The sequence below is a fragment of the Mauremys reevesii genome, linkage group 5 (assembly GCF_016161935.1).
Source record: "Mauremys reevesii isolate NIE-2019 linkage group 5, ASM1616193v1, whole genome shotgun sequence".
Lineage (NCBI taxonomy): Eukaryota > Metazoa > Chordata > Testudines > Geoemydidae > Mauremys > Mauremys reevesii.
In genome coordinates, this window is record NC_052627.1 from 41266290 (window position 1) to 41289938 (window position 23649).

Sequence of the window (23649 nt, forward strand, 5' to 3'; positions counted from 1 at the left end):
TGAGGGAAGGCCTCTTGCACTGTAAGCCCTTGGTAACTTTGCATGGGCAGTAATGATCCTATAGCACCTCTTACAGAATTAAGAGCTGGTCCTGGGGCCCAGACCAAATTTCCCTTCTCTCCATTGCTGTGCTGAGTGCTCTGCACAGGTAGGTTGCTGTCTCCATGTTAAAGGTAGCGCCCTTTCATTGTTGCTTTATGTGTATTTTGCGTGCAGTGTCCTACCTCTGGAATTCAGTAATATTTCAAGCCATACATTTTTTTGTGTGGGTTTTGATTGAAAACACTGAACATGTTGGGAGATGTTTAAACCTGGGCTTTTGTTTCAGGCTGCCCTATGCGAAATCTGGATCATGGCCCAGATCTGGATTCTTTCACCCATGAGCATAATTTAGGTGTGTCCCGGGCTGGGGTTTGGTGCAGGCCCCTCGCTGGTCACAGGGACGGGAAAGAGAAGCTTTGGGTAGAGGCTGGTAAATATGGACCGCAGAGAAATACTAACCAACATTGCGCGGCATCTGTGCAACCCGGGAGCCCCTGAGCTATTCACTGACTACCTCGTGCTGCACGCGGAAGACCACGGCTACAGCACCGCAGGAGCCACCGCGCCAGCCCAGGGCAATGAATGAACAATCTCCCGCACTCCCCGCAGGCCTGGGCGGGGCGCCGAGGGGGGCACAGGAAGGGGGCGGGACCGCTTCGGCGGGAATATTGACTATTCATGAGGTTACGTTAATTATTCATGAGATAAACCCTTTGAACTGTGAAGGCGTCCGCGCGCGCGCGCACGAGCCCCTACCAGCCCACTCCCTCCTGACTTCAACCTTGTGTAGGAGGATCGCCCTGCAGGATCTCGTTTTGCCATTGGCTACGGAGGGATCCTTCCACCCGCCTCCTGTCGGATGCAGTGCGTGGTCATTGGCCAACCGGCCCGGTTGTGCCCGGCGATTGGTGGGCGGCGCTGAGGGAGGGCTGGCTAGTGCGGGCGGGCAGAGCCATCCGGTGTGTGCGGCAGCCGCCGGGGCTGTAGTAAGAAGCGGGGAGGGGTGCGGATGTAAACACCGGACAATGGCGTAAGCGATGGGGCGCTGGGCCGGGTGGGGTGGGGTGGGGCGCTCTATGCCGCCCCTGTGAGCGCGGGGCGGCCGGCGCTGGGGGCCCTGTAGGGTGACCAGATGTCCCGATTTTATAGGGACAGTCCTGATATTTGGGGCTTTTTCTTACATAGGCTCCTATTACCCCCCACCCTCCGTCCTGTCCCAGTTTTTCACACTTGCTGTCTGGTCACCCTACGTGTGAGGGGCGGGCTGCGGGCCGTCTGCGGGGGGTGGGCTGACAGGTGACTGGGGGGCAGGCAGGGCCGTCGGGGGGCAGGGCATGGAGAGTCTGCTGGTGCTGCCTTGCCCTGCCCCAGCTGTACAATGGGCCGAGCGAGACTTGCCTCAGGAGGTGCCTTGACTGGCGTCCAAGTAGCCCCGTGAAAGCGGCTGGACAGCTAGGGGAGGTTTTTTTTAAAAAAAAAATTTATTTATGTCTAAGTTTCTTAGTTACCTAGTAATTCTTGTTGCTCCCATTGGCTCTCCTGAAAATTGGGGCTGGCCTCTCACCTCCTCCCTCAGGTGTCCTCTGTGTTGCTCCTTCACTGAAGTGAAACTAACATTAGCCTGGTCACTTTCATTCAGCGTGCAGAGGCTGCCCCGCACCTGGCCTGTGCTGAGCAGAAAATGAAACCGACTGCCTTTACAGCAGGGTTAGTCCTGTGCTGTTGCTCTCCCACTTGGAGCCCAGGTATAGGGTGCACACAGAGACACTCCCTTTACAAGAAGTTTTAAAGAAGGTGGTATACATTTGTGTACCATGAAAGTTGGCTGTAATCTGAGCTTCATGAGTCAACACTTCTTATGTCAATAATTCATGGTAACAAAAACAAAATGCCATAAACCTGGATTGGAACAAAAGTGTGGAGCTAATGAGATGATGTTATTGGTATAGCTAGTGAAGCAGTGGGTGTAGGAACAGAACAACAGCACCAATAAGATCCTTCCTTACAAGACTGTCAAAATGCATGGCTATGTGGGAATCCTATTCTGAATCTGTGCTAGCTGTAACATCACATTTTATTGCACTTGTATAGGTTTGAGACCACAGCTAGCTGACAACCAAGCCATAGTAAAAACAAAGTAGGTCCATTAGTTGTAAATTTAAATAGCTGTAACCTCCCAAATAATTGATATATATATACACCCACCCACCACAAAACACTTCCTAATGCTAATTACGATGACATACAAACTGAGTCCTAAAAGAACATCTGTACTATCTGAAATTAGTAAGAACATTGCCTTCTTTTTGGGAGATAAAAGATTTTAGGGCTATGTGCCTCTTTGACTTGTAAAGGTGAAAAGACAAAAAATCCAAAATATGGAATGGAGAGCTCCTGCTCTGTGACATACCTCACTCTGTGAGTACTGAATAGATAGTTTCATGAATAGATAGAGGTGGGAGTGGGCATCTTCAGTGGCATATTTCTCTTTGTATTCTGCAGTAGTTCAAGTAGAATAAACTCTCACAAAGTCTCTAGAGCTTCTTGCGTAACAACGGAAGGAGGTTCAGCACAGCTCCTGTAGGATCACTATGTTCTGGGGTGTTTGTAGGCCAACATGCCCTGCTGCTTCTTCAGCCCTCAGTAACCTTCTCCTGTGGGACATACTAATTGGAAATTCTGTGAGAGGAAGCTTGTGGAGTTTCTTGGGAGCTCTGTCCCACACCTGTGTGTGTCTCCATAGAAGAAAAAAATCAGTGATATGCTTGAAAAAAGTTTTCAAGTGGGAGTATGAATTACATGAAATCATAGAAGTTTAAGGACCTCCAATTTGTTTGGTCTGTACAGAAAGATTCACTTTTGGGGATGATCTTTGTCAACTATAACTATCAGTATCTCTGATCCTTTGCTTAATGATTGACATATTCTGGTTGCCTTAAAAAAACCCAACCCCCATAATTTTTTAATTTGTCTAAAATCATATTGAAATAATTCTGTTTCATACTAAAAATGTTTTTAATAGTGTTACAAATGTAAGTTTTACACTGTACTGGAAACATATCTTGAAAGACTAATTATTCAATATCTTAACATTGAAAGACTAATCATAATCCATACCTGAATTTTTGTTTCCCATTTTAGTAATGCCTCAGTTGTTAAAAGAAGTAGGCCCAGGATTCTAATCATAAAACTATTTTTGGACTAAATAGAACAGTGAGTAATCACTTATGGCCCATAATCATCATCATCATAGATATAAAGGTTCGTTGTTATATGTGTGCTCCTTGGCAAGCTTGACTTAAGGGTTGTGGCATGACCTTTGTGTTCTACAGCACTCAAATATAGCAGATTAGAGAGAAATTAAAAAACCGAAGTTTTTAATGTAGTATGAAAATCAGGAAAGCAGTCATGATAGATCACCTCTGATATTTAATATGATATTAAATTAAATTTTTACTTTGTCCATTAATTTTTAATTTTCATTGTTCTTCACAGTTTTGTGTTTAAAATGTGTAACTGTATTACAAAAGTTGTCAGGATGGAAGTTGAAGGTTTGGACAGTTGAGCAGGGGAGAATTTGAGCTCTTGGCACCTGGTAATAATGTGGAGAGGCAGTACTGGTAGTGCTAAGCGTGTTAACAAGATGTTCAAATTATTATTGGTAAAATACTTACATTTTAAGGAAGCAATCCTGCACTCAGCTCCATGTGAACATGAAAGATCTGGGCTTAAATTTGCATAATTAGGCCTTGATGCTGCAAATTCTAATACATGTGCTTAACTTTACCCCCAGGCAGTGGTCTTATTGAAGTTAATAGAAGCGTATGAAGTTAGGTATGTACATAATTCTTTGCAGGATCAGGGCCTAAGATTTCTAAATTGTTCATTTATGTGGGGCATTGAAGCATTTCACCTGTCTCGGGTATATTTAGGATGACTGCAGACTTCAGTCAACATTTTATGTTTACGTTTCATTCACTTGTGGAAGGTGCCCTTTGCAGCCTTAAGGGCTAGATACTTAACAGCTTTCTTTTTAAGAGCTTGGCTTTTGTGCCATTATTCTGTAGCAGATTCCACAGAAGCATGGGGTATGCAGAGTCCTGGTTATGAATAGTGGCTGCATTCTTTTTGCATGGGGTTTTGCTAGAAGTTTTAGAACTTTGAAATGTTTTCCTCCAAGGTAAAGAACAGTATTGCCAAACCAGCTATTCATAAAATCATGAGAGAGACAACAAAGAATCATGAGTTTTTTGAAAGGGGCAGTGTCTTTTTATCTGCCTTTTAGTTTTAAGCCTTTAGGCTTTGTTTTGTTTTTAGCTCTTTGCTGACATCCCAAGAGTTGGAAACTTAAACTTTTTCTTTTTTAAATGAAAGCTAAGACTTTCTGGTAATCATACTTAAGGCCTCGTGGCTGTCACGGAGGTCATGGATTCCGTGACTTTCTGTGACTTCTGCAGTGGCCAGTGCATCTGGTTCTGGGGCTGTCCTTGGGCCAGCTACATTGGCCACTGCTGGGGCAGTCTTGGGCCACCACTTACCTCCCCAGCAGCAGCAGCAATATTTTGGGTGCGGGAAGGGGGCTCAGGGTTGTGGTAGGGGGTTGGGATGTGGTGTGGCGCTTACCTCGGGGGAAGGGTGGGGCTGTCCAGACAAGGGCAGCTCTAGGTATTTTGCCGCCCCAAGCATGGCAGGCAGGCTGCCTTCGGCGGCTTGCCTGTGGGAGGTCCCCGGTCTCACGGATTCGGTGGCACGCCTGCGGGAGGTCCGCCGAAGCCGCGGGACCAGCGGACCCTCCACAGGCATGCCGCTGAAGGCAGCCTGCCTGCCGCCCTGGCGGCGACTGGCAGAGCGCCCCCTGTGGCTTGCCACCCCAGGCACGCGCTTGGCGTGCTGGTGCCTGGAGCCGCCCCTGTGTCCAGAAGTGGCCAACATGTCCATGCAGCTCCTAGGTGGAGAGACCAGGGGGTTCTGCGCGCTGACCGTGCCTGCAGGCACTGTCCCCGCAGCTCCCATTGGCTGTGGTTCCCAGCCAATAGGCACTGCGGAGCTGGCACTTGTGGTGGGAGCCGGCGCTTATGGCGGGGGCAGTGCATGGAGCCCTCCTGGCCCTCCCTCCCCCTAGCAGCTGCAGGGACATGCTGGCCACTTCCGGGGAGCCATGCTGAGCCAGTTAGGGAGCCTGCCAACCCTCCCTCTCCTCCCCCCAGCACCAGCAGGGGTCCTGGGCTGCACGCTGCTGCATGCCTTTCCCCCTCAGCACCAGCGGGGTCCCGGGCCACACACTGCCCCTCCCAGCACCCATGTTCCCCAGGCCCACTCCTCTAGCATCCGCGGCCCCTCAGCCCAAGTTTTAGTTAGGGGTATATAGTACAAGTCATGGACAGGTCACAGCCTGTGAATTTTTGTTTACTGTCCGTGACCTATCCATGAATTTTACTAAAAGTACCCATGATTAAAATGTAGCCTTAATCATAATTCCTGGAGCTGAGGCTTTAAGAAAAACAACAGATATTCTGAGACTCGTGATAGAATTATGAGAATTAGTAACATTGCATCCTTTCTAGTGACAAGAAGCGAGGTTTGTGTTAGATTGGATTAAAACTAATACCTGATTGAGAACGCTAAGGAATAAGAGTAATTAAAAGAGAGTTTGTTTGCTACGGGATCTGGTTTTAGAGAATCTTTCAAGTAGCTGAAAACAACAATATAGATTATTTTTAGAGGACGTTATAAAAATCTGTTCTAAATAGATGTTTTTATTTTAAAAAAAAATAGCATTTTTGGCATGTTGGCCAAGCAGGGTTGTGCTAGTTCATGAGAACCTGACAGTGAAACTGACTAGTTTAGTTTCATTGTCCAAACTGAGTGAAATGCAGAAAGTAAGCAATTTAAACAGCTAAAAGTAAGCTAGATTTTTTTAAAATAATTTGTTCTTTATGTATTAAGTTGGTTCTAGTAACACTGGTAAAGAAATTCCAAATATATATCGTTTTCTATGTTGATGGATTCCATTTTTCAGCAGTGAAAATAGTTTAGCCTTTTCCCTAAAAGAGAAATTGTTTTGGCAATGTCTCAAATGTATTGTTTTCTCTTCTGTCTCTGCAACAGCTCAACAAACACATCTTTTTCCCAGTTCAGAGTTGTGTTGATACTGTAAATGATGCAAAAATAAAGTAAACCAATATGTAAAATGTTAAGTACTATTAAGAAACTTGGAAAGTAATTGGTAAACTTCCCTCACAAGGTAGTTTTCTGTGAAGGAAGAACTTACTGGAAAAATATTTGCCATATAGTGTTGTTGGTAGGTTTTACACAGAGAACTTGAATCCTGCTTTTTAAAGCTGTGCGTTTATGCTATGTAAATAGAACTCTAAATGAGCTAGAGATTCGGATCTAAAAGGACTAATACACATTAACCAATGTGTAATTTACTGCCTTTCTGCAGCTACAGACATGATTATCAATTATTAATTCATGATGTTAGTGTTTTATATATGTTGCAGGACAGATTGCAGGGAGATTTGTCTTCCTTATTCTGTTTTATCTTTAAGTGTAGCCTTAATAAGAAATAAGAGCCACAATTAATGAACAATGTGTTTTGTGTTCTGTTTGACATATTGTTTGCTCTTGTGTGTCTGTGTTACATGCGTCTTTCACCAATGTGTAGTGTACATACCCATGTAGCCCCCTTAGCACTGGTATAAATAGCAGTGTATATGGTGAGGCACAACTTAGGAGAGTAAAGACGTGCCGGAAGGGTGCAGACAGGTATCCATGCAAGTACATCCCTATGTGGCTCTCTACTCACCCAGGCTGTGCCTCCCTGGCTGTGCTGCCATTTTTAGCAGTGTACTGTGCTGCTGCTGGAGCCTTTCTGTGCTGCAGGAAAAAACTCTGGCCACAGGGAAAGCTGTGGCAGGGGAGATGGCAGGGAAAGGCTGTGCCAAATTCCTGCTGCTGCAGCCCTTACCCCACCATAGTGAAAGAGTCCGGCAACAGAGAAAGGCTCTGGTTGAGCCTTTCTCTGCTGCATCCTCTCTATGAGAGCCTTTCACGGGCATGTGTATCTACATACCATAATGTGGATGCAGTGTACTTTTCACTGCAGTGTGTACCTACGAGTAGACTGCACACTGCCACCAGTGGTATATAGTGTAGAAGTAGCCTCAGATGGTACAACTTGACAAGCAGTGCCTGTTGGAGTGCTCTTGCATACTCCCTTTGCCCGTCTGTCATTGTTCCCTGAATATTCTAAGGCAAGGCTATAAAAGGGGGTGTGGCACTTTGGCTGCCTCAGTTCCATCCCACTGGCACCTCAGTCATGGGTTATAACTAAGGTTGTGAGGAAGAGGGGAAGGGGAGTGGGAATATGCAGAGGCCACTTGAAGGAGAAACAGAGGTTACTTGTCAACAGAGTTCTTTATGACGGACTCTGTATATTTCCACTACATGCCCACCTTTCCCTCTTCCTAGGAGCCTTAAATATAGCTCATAATTGATGAAGTGGTGGGAAGGAACTGAGGTGGTCAGAGCACTTTGCCCTAGAACACTCAGGAACAGAGAGGGGAGAGGTAAAAGGGGCTATGAGGGTGCTCCAATGGGCACTGATTGTCACGTTTCACCATCTGAGTTGCACATATCTGGTGCATCCTCAGAGTATAAATATGCAAAGTCCATCTCTAAGAACTCCAGTAACCTCCATTTACCCTTATCACAGTGCAACCTGGGCAGCTCACAGTTTACACCATCTAGATGGAGCTCATTGGGGGCAGAGGCCAAATCTTTCCTTTTTTCAGTAATGTGTCTATGGTAGGTACATTTTAGAGGCTGATAAATAATTTGTGACCACAGGAAGCTTCTGATAGCTCAATTGCACCTTTCACTGGAAATATGGTGGCATTATGGATCATTTGTCTTTTTCACTCTCCCACCTGAATCATTTGTGTCATCAGCTGGATCTTGTAGTAGAAATATTGGAGACTTTAGGTGAAAGGAAGAGGTAGAATGGATAGAAAACTAAAACTGCCATCTTGTTTTTTTTCTTTCTGTTTTCCTTAAGAAGCTTATAATGTTTTTGACACCCTATGGTAAAGGGAACCATATCCTGAAATACTCATGTAAAGCATCCTTGCAGCTTATGTAAATTAATAGACATTATTAGATAAATCTCGGTATGTTGAGTGTTGCAAAAGTACAGATTGCTATGCTGCATTTTAAATTTTTCATAATTGCTGTAGGAATTGGGAGTTTGAATGATCTGTCAGTACAAAGTATTTAGTCAAAGGGAGGAGAGGTAACCTTGTAAATTATTTTAAAAACACATACTACAGTAACAGAAGAAGTTTTTCTGTCACCGTATTAAATCTACCCCTTCAAGAGACAGAGGTAGGTTGAGGGATGTATTCTTCTGTCAACCTAGCTGCATCTAGGCCTGGTTTCAACCTAAAACTTAGGTCGACCTAACTATTTTGCACAAGTGTGAGATTTTTTTTCACAGACCTGAGTGATATAGATAGGTCAACCTAAGTTTTAGGTGCAGATCAGGCCTAGAACACTGAATATGGAATGGAGGGGAGATGACTAAGGTGTTCTCTATTTCCTTCACCCCCAAATTAAAAATGCTCTCCATTAGAATTAGAAGAGTTGATCTCTGCTCAGACGGTCAGATTATAATGTTGTTTATTCCTACAAGGTGGTGATAAGAAGGGGAAGGTGTTACAAAGAGGAAAAGATGACCAAAATTAGAAGGATAGGTGAACCTTGCATTTTTCCTTCTTCTGTGTTTCCACACATGCCACATCTTGATTCTGTAGCTGAGAGTATTAAGTAATCATCTGTATTTTCACCTTCTGTTCTAGATCTTTATGGTAGTCTTACAATTCAGTTGTTTCTTGCTTTGCTTCAGCTGTCCGTTGCTACACTAAGCAACACTATTCCAATGACCAAGAATGCTGGAGAGCATCATCGGTGATCATAATGCCAATGTATGTGCAGATGCTACAAAGCGTTCTGTAGTCTGCTCTCTTCTTCCTTTCTTCTTTCTTGATTGAGCATTACAGCTGTGGCACTCTGAGCTGCCAGTAATGTGATACTGAATCTGGGTCTTCAAAGGTAGCTTTTTGTGTTTGTGTGCTGCCAGGCAATTTAGTGAGTTTCTATTCTTTTTATCATATTGGTGTAGATACAAATGCTCTCTAAATGTCATGTGGACATGTATTCATTTAGACAGAGCTGTCTCTGTTGTTAACAATGTTAACACCTCACATCAGTCAGGTTAAAATGAGGTTTGCTTTTTGTAGTGACTAATAGATCTTTTTCACAAAAACAGCTAATTTTAGGTAATTTAAGACAAATTCTTATCCATAAATTGCCAGTTAATAGTTCGAATTTGGAAACTGGATGAGGATGAAGTACATCTCACCAAGATTATGAGTTCCGCTAGTGCTAGAAAGTGGTAAAGGAGAGCACCTGATTAATATCAACATACTTCAGCCAATGAAACACATTTTTAACCAAAATAGCAAGTGTAGTATTTCTAATTGGTACCCAGCATCCTCCTCTATTCTTTTTGTTTCTAGTAGAGCTGTATCTTAATTTGGCAATCAGCAATGATAGGCAAATCCAGAAAATTGACATAACTATAGAGCAGTGTTTCTCAAATTGGGGTCGCTGCTTGTGTAGGGAAAGCCCCTGTTGGGCCGGGCCAGTTTGTTAACCTGCCCTGTCCGCAGGTCCGTCCGATCGCGGCTCCCACTGGCTGCAGTTCGCTGCTCCAGGCCAATGGGGGCTGCTGGAAGCGGTGTGGGCCGAGGGACTTACTGGCCACCGCTTCCAGCAGCCCCCATTGGCCTGCAGCGGCAAACCATGGCCAGTGGGAGCCGTGATTGGCCGGATCTGCGGACCGGGCAGGTAAACAAACCGGCCTGGCCTGTCAGGGGCTTTCCGTACACAAGTGACAACCCCAGTTTGAGAAACACTGCTATAGAGATTCTATTTAATACTACTACAACAACAACAAAAAATACATTAAGCACTAAAGGCTGGTATTGTGTTGTACAGCACCATGCAGACAAGTTTCCAGTTCAGTTCAGTAGGACATGCTGCACTCTAATTTCAAGTTTATAATCTAAAGAAGCAGTTTTTTAACCTTTCAAATCCATTTTAGCATGGACTTAGCATGTCTAATAGACCATGTGGATTTCCTATAGAGAAAACAGTCATGCTTTGTAGAAGATGCCTGAGTGCAAATTTCATCAGCAAAACCATAAGTGGCCTGACAGTGGTGTGCAAAAAAGGGTTTTCTTCTGATCCCTGCTCCCCCATATGTATACCATGTTTTGTTACTCTTTGGCAGAGAAAAATGTAATTGCCAGAAATTCCAATTCTTATGAGTTGAGAACAAGGAACTATTACATCTGCAGAGCTGATACACTCTCTATCAGTTTGGGCACTGAAATGTAGAAATACAATTTGATGTCCAAAATAACCACACTCTTCTTTTGTTAAGCTTCAGCTAAAATGGTTCAGCAGTTTCCAAGAACGATATTAGAGAAGAATGCTTCCCTCCCACCTCCATGCACATTTTTTAAATAGTTTTGTTGAGAAGCTTTTGTACCTCCATATTTTGGAACAGGGGCTTGAGAAGGGGGTGGGGATGGGGTTGCAGAGGCCATCCCAACATCAGGAATATGCCTCTTGCAATTCCTGTGAAAATCCAGCCAAATTTGGCCAGATTACAAGCCTCTGAATATAGCAGTTTGCACATGCTCGGTACAGGTTGTTAGAAGCTGATAGTTAAATTCTCTGAAGATTCGATCTGTATGGAGTATGCTCCATAGCCACACAGTTCCTTCCTATGTGCTGACCAGACTGTGCATGCACCACCGGGAGACACAGCATGCCCTGTCTCAGGGATGAGCAGAACTTTTCCTGCTGTTGTCTTTCCTGGTAGCTGGGGCTCCTGTGGTGTCAGGGATCAGAGCTGAGAGCAATGAGATTCTCTTGTGCTCTTGATGCTCTGCCTGCTGGACTGCAAGCAGCATGGAGGAGAATTAGGAAGCGTCTTGACTCAAATGTGGATGGGTGAGGAGCAGAGGGAGGCAGGGAAAGGAGCTGGGGATGGGAGTGGATAGGTGTAGAGGGGAACAGAAACAAGGGTAGAAAGGTCTACAACCACTAAATCACACTCTCTTCCAGAACCTCAGATTGAACCTGGGATTCAAGTGTGTCAACATTCCTCTACTTCAGCAAATTTCCCATGGGTTTCACAGCTAAATGTGTATCATCACCCTGTAGTGGCTGGTCCATAAAGAAAATAAAAGCCTGATAATGCTACAAGTTACTTTAGTTAGCTTCAGTGTTAGAGACTTATGTTGTGATCTAAATATTTCAACCCTGCTGATGACTCGTGGCTGTCAATATTGGTTGCTCATCATGGAGATTGTTTTTTTGCTTTTAAAAAATGTAGGAAATGATGTACACTGTTACAGCTGCAGAGTCAGGAAATACCAGAATTAAGGGTTTCAGAGTAGCAGCCGTGTTAGTCTGTATCCGCAAAAAAAACAGGAGTACTTGTGGCACCTTAAAGACTAACAAATTTATTTAAGCATGAGCTTTCGTGAGCTACAGCTCACTTCTTCGGATGCATAGAATTCTATGCATCCGAAGAAGTGAGCTGTAGCTCACAAAAGCTCATGCTTAAATAAATTTGTTAGTCTTTAAGGTACCAGAATTAAGGTTGCTTGTGTAACTTGAGTTCAGCCTCTTGTGCATATGCATTATGATACAGCCTGTAGTTACATGATCAGTTACTTTGTTTTCTAAGGAACCCCTGCCTTATTCAGTGTAGATAGTGGACTTGCTGTGTGAATTAATTTGGGGTTGGTTCTGTTGAATCTCTGCCTTTTATGTTGGAGATGTTGGAATGTGTGTTGTCAATGATGCAGGGAACAATAGGAAGAGAATGCACGGGCTCATGACTGAGGTAGCTGAATGCTGTCATGGAGAACTGAATTCTATTTCTGCCTCTGCACAGAGTAATACTGAGCAAGTCATATAAACCATACATTTTCACAGGTGGACACTAACTGTGTATTCCTCATTTTCTGTATGCCTAACGTGAGACACCTGGAGCAAACTTGGAGAAGTGTTGTATGTTCCCAGTTGCAGCTGAAATCTAATCAAATCTAAGCACTATACCCAGATGTATAGACACTCTTTCCCAACCTATATATTATATAATTTTTTTAACATTAGCTTTAGTAAAATAAGTGTGGGGGCCATGTACTGATTTAGGATTTTAAAGAAAGTAACTGCCCATTCAAGAAGCATCATTAATCTTGTGCACTGAATGAAAAAATAGTGGGAAATTAAAGGCCATATCTCAATGCATACACGCAAGGGGGCCGAATTAAGGTTGCACAGGCAATCTTACTGCTGGAATTTCCTAACATTTGAACATTTGACTTAGAAGAATGCAAAGGTTACAACCTTAGGGGTGAAGGTTATAATATATATGTTTGAAGTGTACCACAGCCCCAGAATCTAAGCAGGAAATAATGAGTTTTGAAACTAAGTTGCCATGAGAGACCACACTTCTCCCTGAGGATTGCTTCTGCTGAAATGTTGATGTCATGGGGGAACTTGCATTAGTTTTAAACCTTAGTTTGTTTTTTAGAAAAAAATACTGCAAAGTACATATATATATAAGGGAGTACTTTGTACATCACAACTGACCTATAGCTTTCTGCAGATGGCTGGCAAATAAAGCCAGTTGTTGTATTAAAGAATAACTGAAGAATAAGATCTTCTTTCTGCTTCATTGACGGTCTCTGGGTTGAGCTCTATATGCATTTTGTTGATAAGTGATTTTTGTGCCCCTTTATTGCATGAGCATGAAATATTGTTTGTAAGATACTGTACTTAATCTCTTACAACAGGTTTCCTTTATGTAAAATAGACAATATACCTTTTTCTTTCAGAGGTGTTGCGAGAGTAGGTAACTTAAAACTGTAGAGCTCTTTGAGATCCTTGGATGATGAGTGCCTGTAAGTGCAAAGTACTATTCTAGTCCAAATCCTGCTCAGTTTATTCATACCGCTAATCCCATAGACTTTAATGGGGCTACTCATGTGAGTGAGATGAGCAGCATTTGGGCTATTTTTAGGCTTGTGTGCTGTACTTATCTTTGCATTCATTTATATAAACCCTAGACCTCCTTACTTCATCACATTCCTCCTTTGCATGTGTTAAAGCAGTGAGCAAGGATGTGCTCCTCATCTCAAAAGCAGCCCTGTGTATTAGTAACTTTGGCTAGCCATTCTATCATCTAAAAATAAAAATCCATCCTTAAGAAGCAGAAGTTTAAACATTACTTTCATATAATTTATTCATATGAAAATATATTAAACATACTCTGGAAAATTCTGGTTTGAATATCCAATTTATAGTTATTATGTGTCATTGGGAGGCTAATAAGCTAGCATCTTCTGCCTAAGTCTCTAATGTTTGTTTGTTTGTTTGTAGTAAAATTGTTTCCGTTTGATTAAACTGTGAGTGCCCTAACAATTAATCGAAAATAACTTTCCATACAAAAAATAGCCATGTCGCAGCATAGGAATCAAAGTGAAATAAGTGTTTTATCTAGTAACTTAAAATAGCCAAGAAACAGATCACTCAATCACTCAGCTATCCCCAGAAAACATAACATATGGTGCTCCTAATGGTCATTCTGACCTATTTCATTCACAGAGGAAATAATATCTCACACAGAGAGAGGTGATCTCTTGGGTAGGTATGTCTCAAGCCAGTTAATGTTGAGTATGATTTATAAAACATCTTAAATGTCACCAGGGTGCCAGTGTAAATCATGGAACAGTGCTGTTCTGCTCCCAGTGATACACATTGCTCAAGTGGGCAGCTGTATTTAACGTGTTTCAGTTTCCAATGAATTTAAGATGTAGCCCCATATAGTACATATTGCAGTAGTTTAATGTTGAGGAGTCAAAGATGTGGATAATGGTAGCTGTGTCTGCATTAGATGGAAAACATCAGTACCTTTTTGGCCAAGCACAGATCAAACAAATTGTCTTGGTCACTGCTGTAATGTGATGGCCCAGAAGCTGCTTGGGAGTTAGCATCATCCCTATGTTGTGAACTCAGGAAACTAATAGAGAATGAACACCCTCAATCAGAGGAGTGATGCTATCTGTGCCATTTACTTCAGGTGCTTTTGCAGCCAACCATTATCACTTCAGTCTTGTTTAGATTTGAGCTTTGGTCGGTTTGCTCCCATCCATGCCCTATTATTCGTTGATATGCTTGACAATAGCACATGAGTCAAGAAGAAGGATATCTGGAAAAGAAAGCTAAGGATCTTCTACATACTGAAAACACCTCATCCTGAGCTTTCTCACTAACCCTTCTAGTAGTCACATATACACATTAAAGTGTGTGTGTGAGAGAGAGAGATAAAATGGAACCCTGTAACATTCTACAGTTGGGAGCCCTGGGAAGCAGATCAGCTGCCCACAGCTACCCTTTGTATTATCTCTCGAAGAGAAGACTGAAGTCACACACAAGTACAAGTCGAGTCACCACCTCGTTATTAACATAGAAGGCACATGACAATTCTAATACCTTTGTCCATTGTCAAATCATTGACTAGCACAACCAGTTCAGTCTCCATGCCAAATCCAGGTTTATGTTCACATGGACAAGCAACAAGGAGATCTGAGTCATCTATGTACTGAGAGTTGTCACTGTGATCTTATTCACAATTTAAAAATGGTATATTAGATCTGACAGAAGTTGTCCATGTCAACATCAATTCATGGTTTCTTAAAAGGCCACACCATTGCTTTCTTCAGTAGTCGTTCTGGACTCCTTAAAAATGTTAATCTCAGACAACAGTAGAGCCAGCACTTTCCTACTGGACTACACAATCTAAAAATATTCTTTTGCCTTTCACATGCCACAAAATTTTACTTAAAAAAAACAAACAAACCAACCCCTCCCCCCCCAAAACAAACGTTATGCTGCAACCAATTGGCTTCTGCACCAGATTTCCACCACCAGCACATTAGTTGTTGTCTCCACTTGTTGCATGTCATACTTAAGTCAGGTGACCTTGTAGGATGTCTACAGGTCTTCCATAATTTCATCCTACAGCTTTATCCTATGGGGTGTGTGTGTGAGAATTATTATAAATTATTTGTGTAACAGTTCTCTTCTTTAATTTAAAAATATTTGTAAGGCACTGTAGAATATTTCTCTTACTGTTCTGAAAGGTTTGTAGCACTGTGTAATACCATTAAGTAGTTGGGTTTGCCATTGTGACACTATTTGTTACCAAGACATTGTAATGCAACAGAGATAAAACCAGGGATTTTTGTTTTGTTTTGTTTTGTTTGGTGCTTTGTTATACCGTCTGTGACTTTCCATTTCATTGTTTGCTGATCTTTTCTTCCCTCCTGTCTGGGAAGATAATGTAGTATCTTCTCTCAGAGTCAGTACTGAAAATAGAGTTTATTTTCTTATTCTCCATCAGAAGAGATTGTAAAGAAACTGCTAGCTGCTTCTCTTTGTGAGACTGAGCCCATGTTTTTTTTTTTAAATTTCCAGCAGAGGCTCTTGATTGGATAGTTAATTGATGGTATGGATAATGTAGGTGGGGGGGGAACCCTGGGTAAATCAAGTGTTGATTCTCAAGTTAGGCTATTTAAAATACTGACTATTGCAATGATTTTATTAAATGTCATCTTATCAACAGTATTAAGTTTCAGATTCATTAATTTTTGTTGGAGAGAGTAAAAAATCTCAAAACAGGGAAAGTAAGACTGCTTGTTAGCAGTTGTCCTTTAAGAAATAAAGTTGTATAACATGTTGGCAGAAGCTAAAAGAGATAACATTAGCTGTGCCTTTTTAATATTTCTTTTCCAGTGAAGAAAAGCAAGTTTATGACAGAAAACATGTGAGAGGAAGGAGGGAAGGCAGCTGAAATTACAGATCAAGAGAAATATTGCTACATAACTACAAATATTGAGTAGTACTCCTCCTCCCTGTTAATGAGATCTAAGTAATAAGGCTTTTGAACACGTGCATAGTGCAGAATTCACATAAAGGTTTTGTCTTTGCGAGAAAGACTTTTTGGGAAGAAAAACTTGGGTGAGATTAATTGCTGTTTAAGAACGTGTTTTACACAAATATATGGTGAATCACTGATTTGTTTAAACTAATTTCTTTGAGTTTTTAAAGTATAAAACACTAGACGTAAATAATGTAGATCAGTTTTTTACAGGACTGCATGTGGTGGAGTGATTACAGCTCTAGGAAGTGGAATTCATAGACTCTATTCCCAGCTCTGTCAACTTTCTCTGTCAGTTGAAGCAAGTCAGTTCTTTCCCCCTTTGTCTCAGATGCAGTAAGGCTAAGTTTAATGTCTGTAATGTATTTTGAGATCTTCTGATGAAAGGCATGATAAAATTGCAAAGTATTATTGCTACTTGCTAAAGAAAATATCAGACATTTGTTACAGCACTTTACGCTTTCCTTTCAAAGTGCTCTATGACCATTAACTAATGGGCAATATAAAATAGAATTCTTACGTATACTTGTGAGGATGGCAGGCAGGCAAATTTATTCCCATTTATAGATAGGGAAAACTAAAACACAAGCATATTCCCCAAGACTGGAATCCTGGTCTGTACTAGATACGGGGACATAGTGTAACCCACACAACTACTGGGTGTTTTGTTCTGTCCCATCTAGTGGCACTGAGACCACTTAGGCCTGTTCTACGCTGGGGGTGGTGGTGGTGGTGGTGGTGGAATCGATCTAAGATACGCAACTTCAGCTATGCTATTCTCATTTTGAGGCAGTAAACACCATAATGCCATACATTTTGGCTTTTTTTGGTTTTGATTTTTTTTTAAATCATCCTTTTCAGTTTGGGAAATAGTATCAGAGGGGTAGCCGTGTTAGTCTGGATCTGTAAAAGCAGCAAAGAATCCTGTGGCACCTTATAGACTAACAGACATTTTGCAGCATGAGCTTTCGTGGGTGAATACCCACTTCGTCAGATGCAATTTGGGAAATGTTTCTTTCAAGTATTGGTGGTGATGATTCAAATCTTAATTGCCAATAGACAAAGCCCAGGGAGCTGTCATTGCTTTTTACCCATTAGTGGAGCTCTGTGATGTTTTCTAGTCTGCCTATTCAAGAGCTTTCCATGGCAGGATGCTGTGAAGATTGTCCTACCTCTCAGGGCAGCAGGAGTTTTAGTACTGAAGACATTAAGTTGTCCTAAAGAAGAAATGCTCATGCCAGGCAGCACAGAAAGACACTACTCAGAGAAAATGAAGCATGAGTGGATACTAAGGACCCAACACATAAAGCAATCTCCCATTGGTATGTCTTTCCTCCCTTCTTCCCCCAATTTACTTCTCTATGCACAGATGTAGTTAGCCTAAGGGACTGGCACAGATGATCTAAGTATTAGACCATGTTGCCATGGCATCTCCTCTCAGCACCCATCCATGGTCCCATGTGCATCCATTCATCTAAGAGACTGGCACTTTTGTCCATCCACTAGCAATCTTTGCCTTATTCCTTTTCACCTTCCATGAGAAAGGGGTCAAGACAAAGGATTTCTCTCCCCCAGCACATGGAATGTGAGGCAACCTCTGTGGCAACCATCCAACCAACTTCCTAGATGAGAAGCTTGCTGGGAGCACAAATTTCAGATAACGTTATCTTTTCCCTCTCTGCACCTGTGTAGGGAGAGGTCTAGTTTTGGAAGAGTTGTAAACTTGCTGTCACATTAGTGCTTGGTGGTAACTCTTGATGCACACAAAGCTCGATGGCTATGAAGGGCTTGATGCCTCTCAATGGATGCTTTCTAGGCCAGCTTTCCAGGCTGTTTTGTACATGTTTGGGTTGATGAGACTTTGGAAGGGAAAAATCTCTGGAAAAGATCTTTCAGCCCTCAGGTAGCTGAGCATATCTGCTTGTGTGCATACAGATCCTGATTGCAGGTGCCTGAATCTTCACATGCTTGCTCATTTGGAGCTTGATGTAAACTAGCAAAGTTGGGCAATTGTGCATACTTGTAACTGTGCACTCACCTGGCAACTGAAAACCATGCTGGGTTCTTCAGACAGGGTCCCAGTCTAGAACTCTAATTTCTGGGCTGGCGTGAGGGACTGAGAAGGGAAAGGCATGAAACCATCTTGTATCATATTACCTTTTAGAAAGGGAGGAAAAAGAAAGAAGGAAGAACTAGTCTTTTCATGGCTGCCAGGCATAACTTCCCTAAAAAAAATATGAATTACAGGCTTGATTTTAAAAAAAACAAAACAAAACACTCATTGTTCAGTTATACACCTAATATGGAAAAGTAATCACTGAATGGGTGTGCAAATGGTCAGATATGCACTTAATTGGTGCACATACACTTTGATGCACCTGCCTTTTTGGAAGTCAAACTCTGCATTTCCGTTTGGCATTATGAACTTAAGAAATTTAAAGAAAAGTCATGCAATATGTTTCTGAGCTATTATATGCCTTAGTTGGTGCCTTGAGGCACAGTGGTGAAAACTGATCATCTTTTTAATTCTCTTGGAGAGTATAGTAATCCCTGTGAAACATACTGTCTGTGACTTAAATCTGCTCTGAAAGCAACACTTTGTAGAAGTGAATTTCCTGTGTATTAATGTGAAAGGTACACTCTCTTTTATCCACATTTGCTTGTAATGCTTTCCTTGTTGTGGGTTAACTAATTTAGTATATATTAGTTGCCTTTTCATTGTGGAAGGATAACATGTTTTGTGGTGTGACTTGTGCTGTTATAAGCTTGTTAGTTACTAGATGGGTCCTCAGTCTTGCTACCCTGTGCGGGAGAACACAATTCATGACTTAGTTCATTTCCATTTTGGCAGAGGTGGAGTGTGCTGAGGAAGTATACGCATTGTAGCAGGAAGAAGCACTTTGTATTATTCAGTAGTGGCTCCTCAGCAGGCACCGGAGTGGCTGAAAGGAGAACTAGGAATCATGATGAAGTTAAAGGGAAAATATTTTGGTGCTCTCATGCTAATAATCTTGGGCAGTTATCCTTCCAATCCTCAGAAAGTAGGTATATGGGGAACTCTAATATTAGAGTCAACTTTACAAATCTTGTACGAGGTTGGCCTGCCTTGTATGAGATAGAGCAGTGGTTCTCAAACTGTGGGTTGGGACCCCAAAGTCGGTCGTGACCCCATTTTAATGGGGTCGCCAGGGCTGGTGTTAGACTTACTGGGGCCAGGGGCCAAAGCCCAAGACCAAGTCCCACCGTTTGGGGCCAAAGCTGAAGCCTGAGTCCCGAGGACTTCATCCTTTTAGTGGCGGGGCTCAGGTCACAGGCCTCCCCATTTGGGGCTGAAGCTTTGGCTCTTCTCTCCCCCTCCCCCCCCAGAACAGTGGTGCTCGTGCTTTGGCCCCTCCACCTGGGGCAGCTGGGCTCAGGCCTGCTCAGGCTTCCGTCCCCCCCTCCTGGGTCATGTAGTAACTTTTGTTGTCAGAAGGGGGTCAGGGTGCAATGAAGTTTGAGAACCCTTGGGATAGGGTATGAATGTGAACTCTTATCTTCTGCCTTATGTGAGAGCTACCCATTATGAGTTCTTTAACATAGTTTTGTGTGGGAACTTTTTGATAGTTTTGCTGTGCTATATTATTCAGTTTGGAATCTTTCTCTTTCAGCCCTTTAGACACTGATACAACAGCAATCTAGCAATGGAACAAAGGAAAAATGACAGTTTTGTCCCAAGTATCACACAGTTGGAACACTTTTTGACAGAACACGACTCCAATGTTGTTTGGCTATTAGTTGGTAAGTTGAATATATTCTGGTTTTGTTAAATGTTTTTGTGAATCCATTAAACATACTTTTCTAGATAACTGAATGCTTAATAGCATCTGTTACCTAGAAAGATCCCGGAATATTTGCACATAGAAGCCCCTTCATTCACCATGCAGCTGCTTAATAACACCCAACAACACTACTACACAATTTAAGAAGGAAACAAAGAATTGCTTTCAATTTAAAACCTCAGGGAATTGGGCCTGGTCACTAAGGTTAACTCTACTCCTATTTTCCCCCCTCCCACCAAAAAAAAAGCATCTGTGGGAACTTCACTGACAACAAGAAGAGTTTAAAACAGCTATTTGATATAATACACACACACACACACACACTATATTTCATTTTTTCCTGTTATGTGGAGGAATGACTAAGTTTTCTAAAAGATTTGAAAGTAGTAGTGGTCTGTGTTGCAATAAGTGTATAGTGCAGGATGCACTTACGTGTCTGTCACGCACATATGCTACGTATGTGGCACAAGTGTAGGGCAGTCACATTGGTCTGGAATGGGGAAGCCATAGTTGTGTAATGCATTTCAGGTTACTCAAGTGAGCGACAGTAAAGCCTCTACATCACACCAAACCATAATAGGAGCATTACAGCATGTTACACAGTATAAAGGTGATGCAAAATATTCAGGTTACCTCTGATCCCGAAGGACCAGTCCCTGACCCCAGGTCACTTGCACTTTAGGTCTCACACCAAAGACAAGGCCAATCCCATAATAAACTATATGAAGATTTATTAAATTGGAAAAGGAAATTAGAGAGTTATTCACATGGGTTTGGTGTGTTGGAAGTAAATCCTAGTGGAGATGATTGAGTGATTCTGTGTGTTTTAACTCTTATCTGGTAACAATAAACTAGTCTCTGAGAGACTATCTCCAGGTGTTGTGAGGTGAAATGTACAAATATTAATGACGCTCTTGTGGGAATAAATATAGTACAGCTGGTACGAGGGTATGTTTTTCTATTTTTTGTTGGAACTTTATTAAGAACTAAATTTTCTCAGGAAATTATTACTAGTGTTTGGAAGGTAAATACAAAGCAAGCAGTTTTTGCAATAACTCTAAACAAAAAGTTTGCTTTTTTGTTTACCTTTGTATTTAATTTTAAAATGTATTTTTTGCCCATTATTGTGATATCTGGGTACATAAAATAAAACGTAAAAGTATTGCATGCAATTGACACAGCTCAAACCCACTCATGCCCCTAAGTGTCTTGGTCAGTGGATGAAGATACAAATTCATACTAAGGAAGAACTGCAGGTTTTTTTTTTGTTTGTTTTTGGGTTTTTTTTAAAAGTCTTCAACCAAATCCTAAAATTGCCAAATGTTGGTTCTGGAGGATTGTAATAAAGAATGAATTATAGAGCTGAATACTTTCTGCTAAACTTTCCTCCCCATTTCCAGAAGGCCCTTTGGGACAGACAGCAAAACTTTCCTATTGATTGCAACTAATAAGGTAGAAATTGCAAAGGTGCAGTGATTGCCATTAAGAAAGCTGCATAGTTACTAATGTACTACAAAACTTGCACTACATATTAATAATTTTATACTTTAAGTGAAAGATTTAAGGCCTCAAACTGGTTTACAACCAGTATTTATTTTGTAGTATGCAATTTTAAAAATTCTTAACATAGCAGGTTGCTTGGAACTACACTTTTAACAGTTTCAGCATTTGAGGATGAGTGCAATTGGCAGTTCACTGGTTGTGTCTCATTTATGTAAATTAGCAATCTCCATTATAAAGGATTTTTATGCAAATTGCAATTGACTCCCATTTATTCATTAACAGTGGAATTCAACTTTATAATGTTTCTGTGAACTTGGCATAGGTATTGGAAGTAGGGGTGCTGGGGGTGCTACTGCACCCCTTGCCTTGAAATGGTGTCCATTATATACAGAGTTTACAGTTTGGTTTAATGCTCTCAGCATCCCCACTATAAAAATTGTTCCAACACCTCTGGAACTTGGTACAAATTATTCTTAGGTTATCTTCAGTGTTTTTTCATTTTTATATTCCTTAATGTTGTGGGAGGGGGGGGTCCTATCTTTTTGATGGTAAGAACTGAACTTGGCGGGCGAAGGGGAAAACACTTAAAGATTAAAGTAATTTCAACAAAGGATTTAAATTTGCCTATTTAAAACACTGACTAGGTTTAGAAAGCCCCAAATTCACATCCTCAAAACCCCTGTTCAGCTACTGCCTAACCCTGTAGGTGCCTAAAATCCGATGGTACCTACATCTCCACCTAAATATCTGCTAATGAGTGTGCGCACAGCCACCTCGGTCCTGATACTCGGTGCCTATTTCATGCCTCACTCTCATTCCCCCTGTACTTCCAGTTGGATCATCAGACTAGGCGTTATCCCACTCATCTCACCTGCAGAACCCAGTCTGGTAGGTGACCTCTGAGAATGCCTACCTTATTGGAGGAGAGAGGTGTGGCCTAATCCTAACCCTTCAAAGGGAGATAGGTGCCTAAATCTGGACCACAGAGAGGCACCTTTCTCCGCTTGGGATTCACAGCTGTGAATATCCTTCTGGATATAAGTGTTTGAGCTCTTTCTAGAAAAAAATGGAGGTGCAATAGGTACTGGTGCTCCCCCCTATAATCTTCAGCCCAGTGATGAGAGCACTTAACTGTGATGTAGGAGACAAGGGTTCAAATCCCTCTTCTGCATGATTTGGAGCAGGGATTTCAACCCATGCCTTTTCCCCTCTCAGGAAAGGGCCCTAACCACTGGGCTATGTATAAATAAATTAGATTCATTGGAACAGGAACTTGAACTTGGGGTCTCCCACATCTCAGGTGAGTGCCCTAAACATTGGGCTATAGAGTCACTTTCCCTCTTTCTCTGGCCCAATTAATATTTAATTATTTATACAAAATGGAATGGCTTCTATGGGAGAGCTTGAGAGAGACTCATCCCAGAATATCCCATAACCTGCAGTTAGGACACTATCCTGAGAGGGAGAAGACGTGGGTTTAAATCTTACTCCAAATAAGAAAGGGAGGGGGATTTGAACCTAGGTCTCCCACCTTCTTGGTGGCTGTGCTAACCTCTGGACTAAAGTGTCTAAGGAGGTGGTGAAAAAAGGCTTAGGTGCCTAACTCCAGGAGAGGGTTCATGGATTGAATCCCATTGGGAGATCAGTGCCTCTCTCCTATTGGCTACATTAGGGAGCTCTCTGCTCAGCTTGCTGGCTTTTGTGGATTCTTAGGGGCCTAACTCTCCCCATGCCTTGTATAGATGCTTAACTTGGGGCTGTGGATTCCATTAGGTGGCAGGGTACCTAAAGTTAGGCACTGCAGCACTGATCTTTAATTTCATTCATGGACCTAGTTTTTTTATTGCTCACTTTTAAATATGCTGTATAGATTTGTAACCATAATTTTTATGTGGGGAGGTACACTGAGATCACTCAAAATATAAAGATCAGTTAGAATTGTCATCAGATGTGAAATCCTATTCTCTGGCTGCTGCTTAATGATTCTCTCTATATAATTGATACATGAAACCCAAAGGCCACAGCCTGCCTTCTCCTTCTCTTCCCTCTCCCCGTATAAGCTATTTAAGCAGGTAGTGAAGAAGGGCAATAATGGATCCATTGTTTAAATTAATGGTACGAGCAGGAAGTTAGGGGTACTGGATTCTGTACTAGTACTAGTTTCTGCTACTAAAACTCTGATATTGGGTAAGTCACTTA

The 23649-nt window shown here is 42.0% G+C and overlaps 1 protein-coding gene across 17 annotated transcripts in view; it reads left to right on the forward strand.

The window, feature by feature from the left end:
- Nucleotides 1-931: 931 nt before the first annotated feature.
- KIAA1109 (KIAA1109 ortholog) overlaps nt 932-23649 on the forward strand; it is a 219227-nt gene continuing 196509 nt past the window's right edge. For 15 of the 17 annotated variants that reach the window (XM_039541856.1, XM_039541859.1, XM_039541867.1 and 12 more), the window contains exons 1-2: nt 938-1072; nt 19777-19906. In XM_039541856.1, the coding sequence (XP_039397790.1) occupies nt 19810-19906 (97 nt within the window). In that variant the 5' untranslated portion in view covers nt 938-1072; nt 19777-19809. Of the gene's footprint in view, nt 1073-3236; nt 3256-19776; nt 19907-23649 lie in introns of those variants that run through there. The other 2 variants (XM_039541857.1, XM_039541858.1) reach the window with 2 other exon arrangements.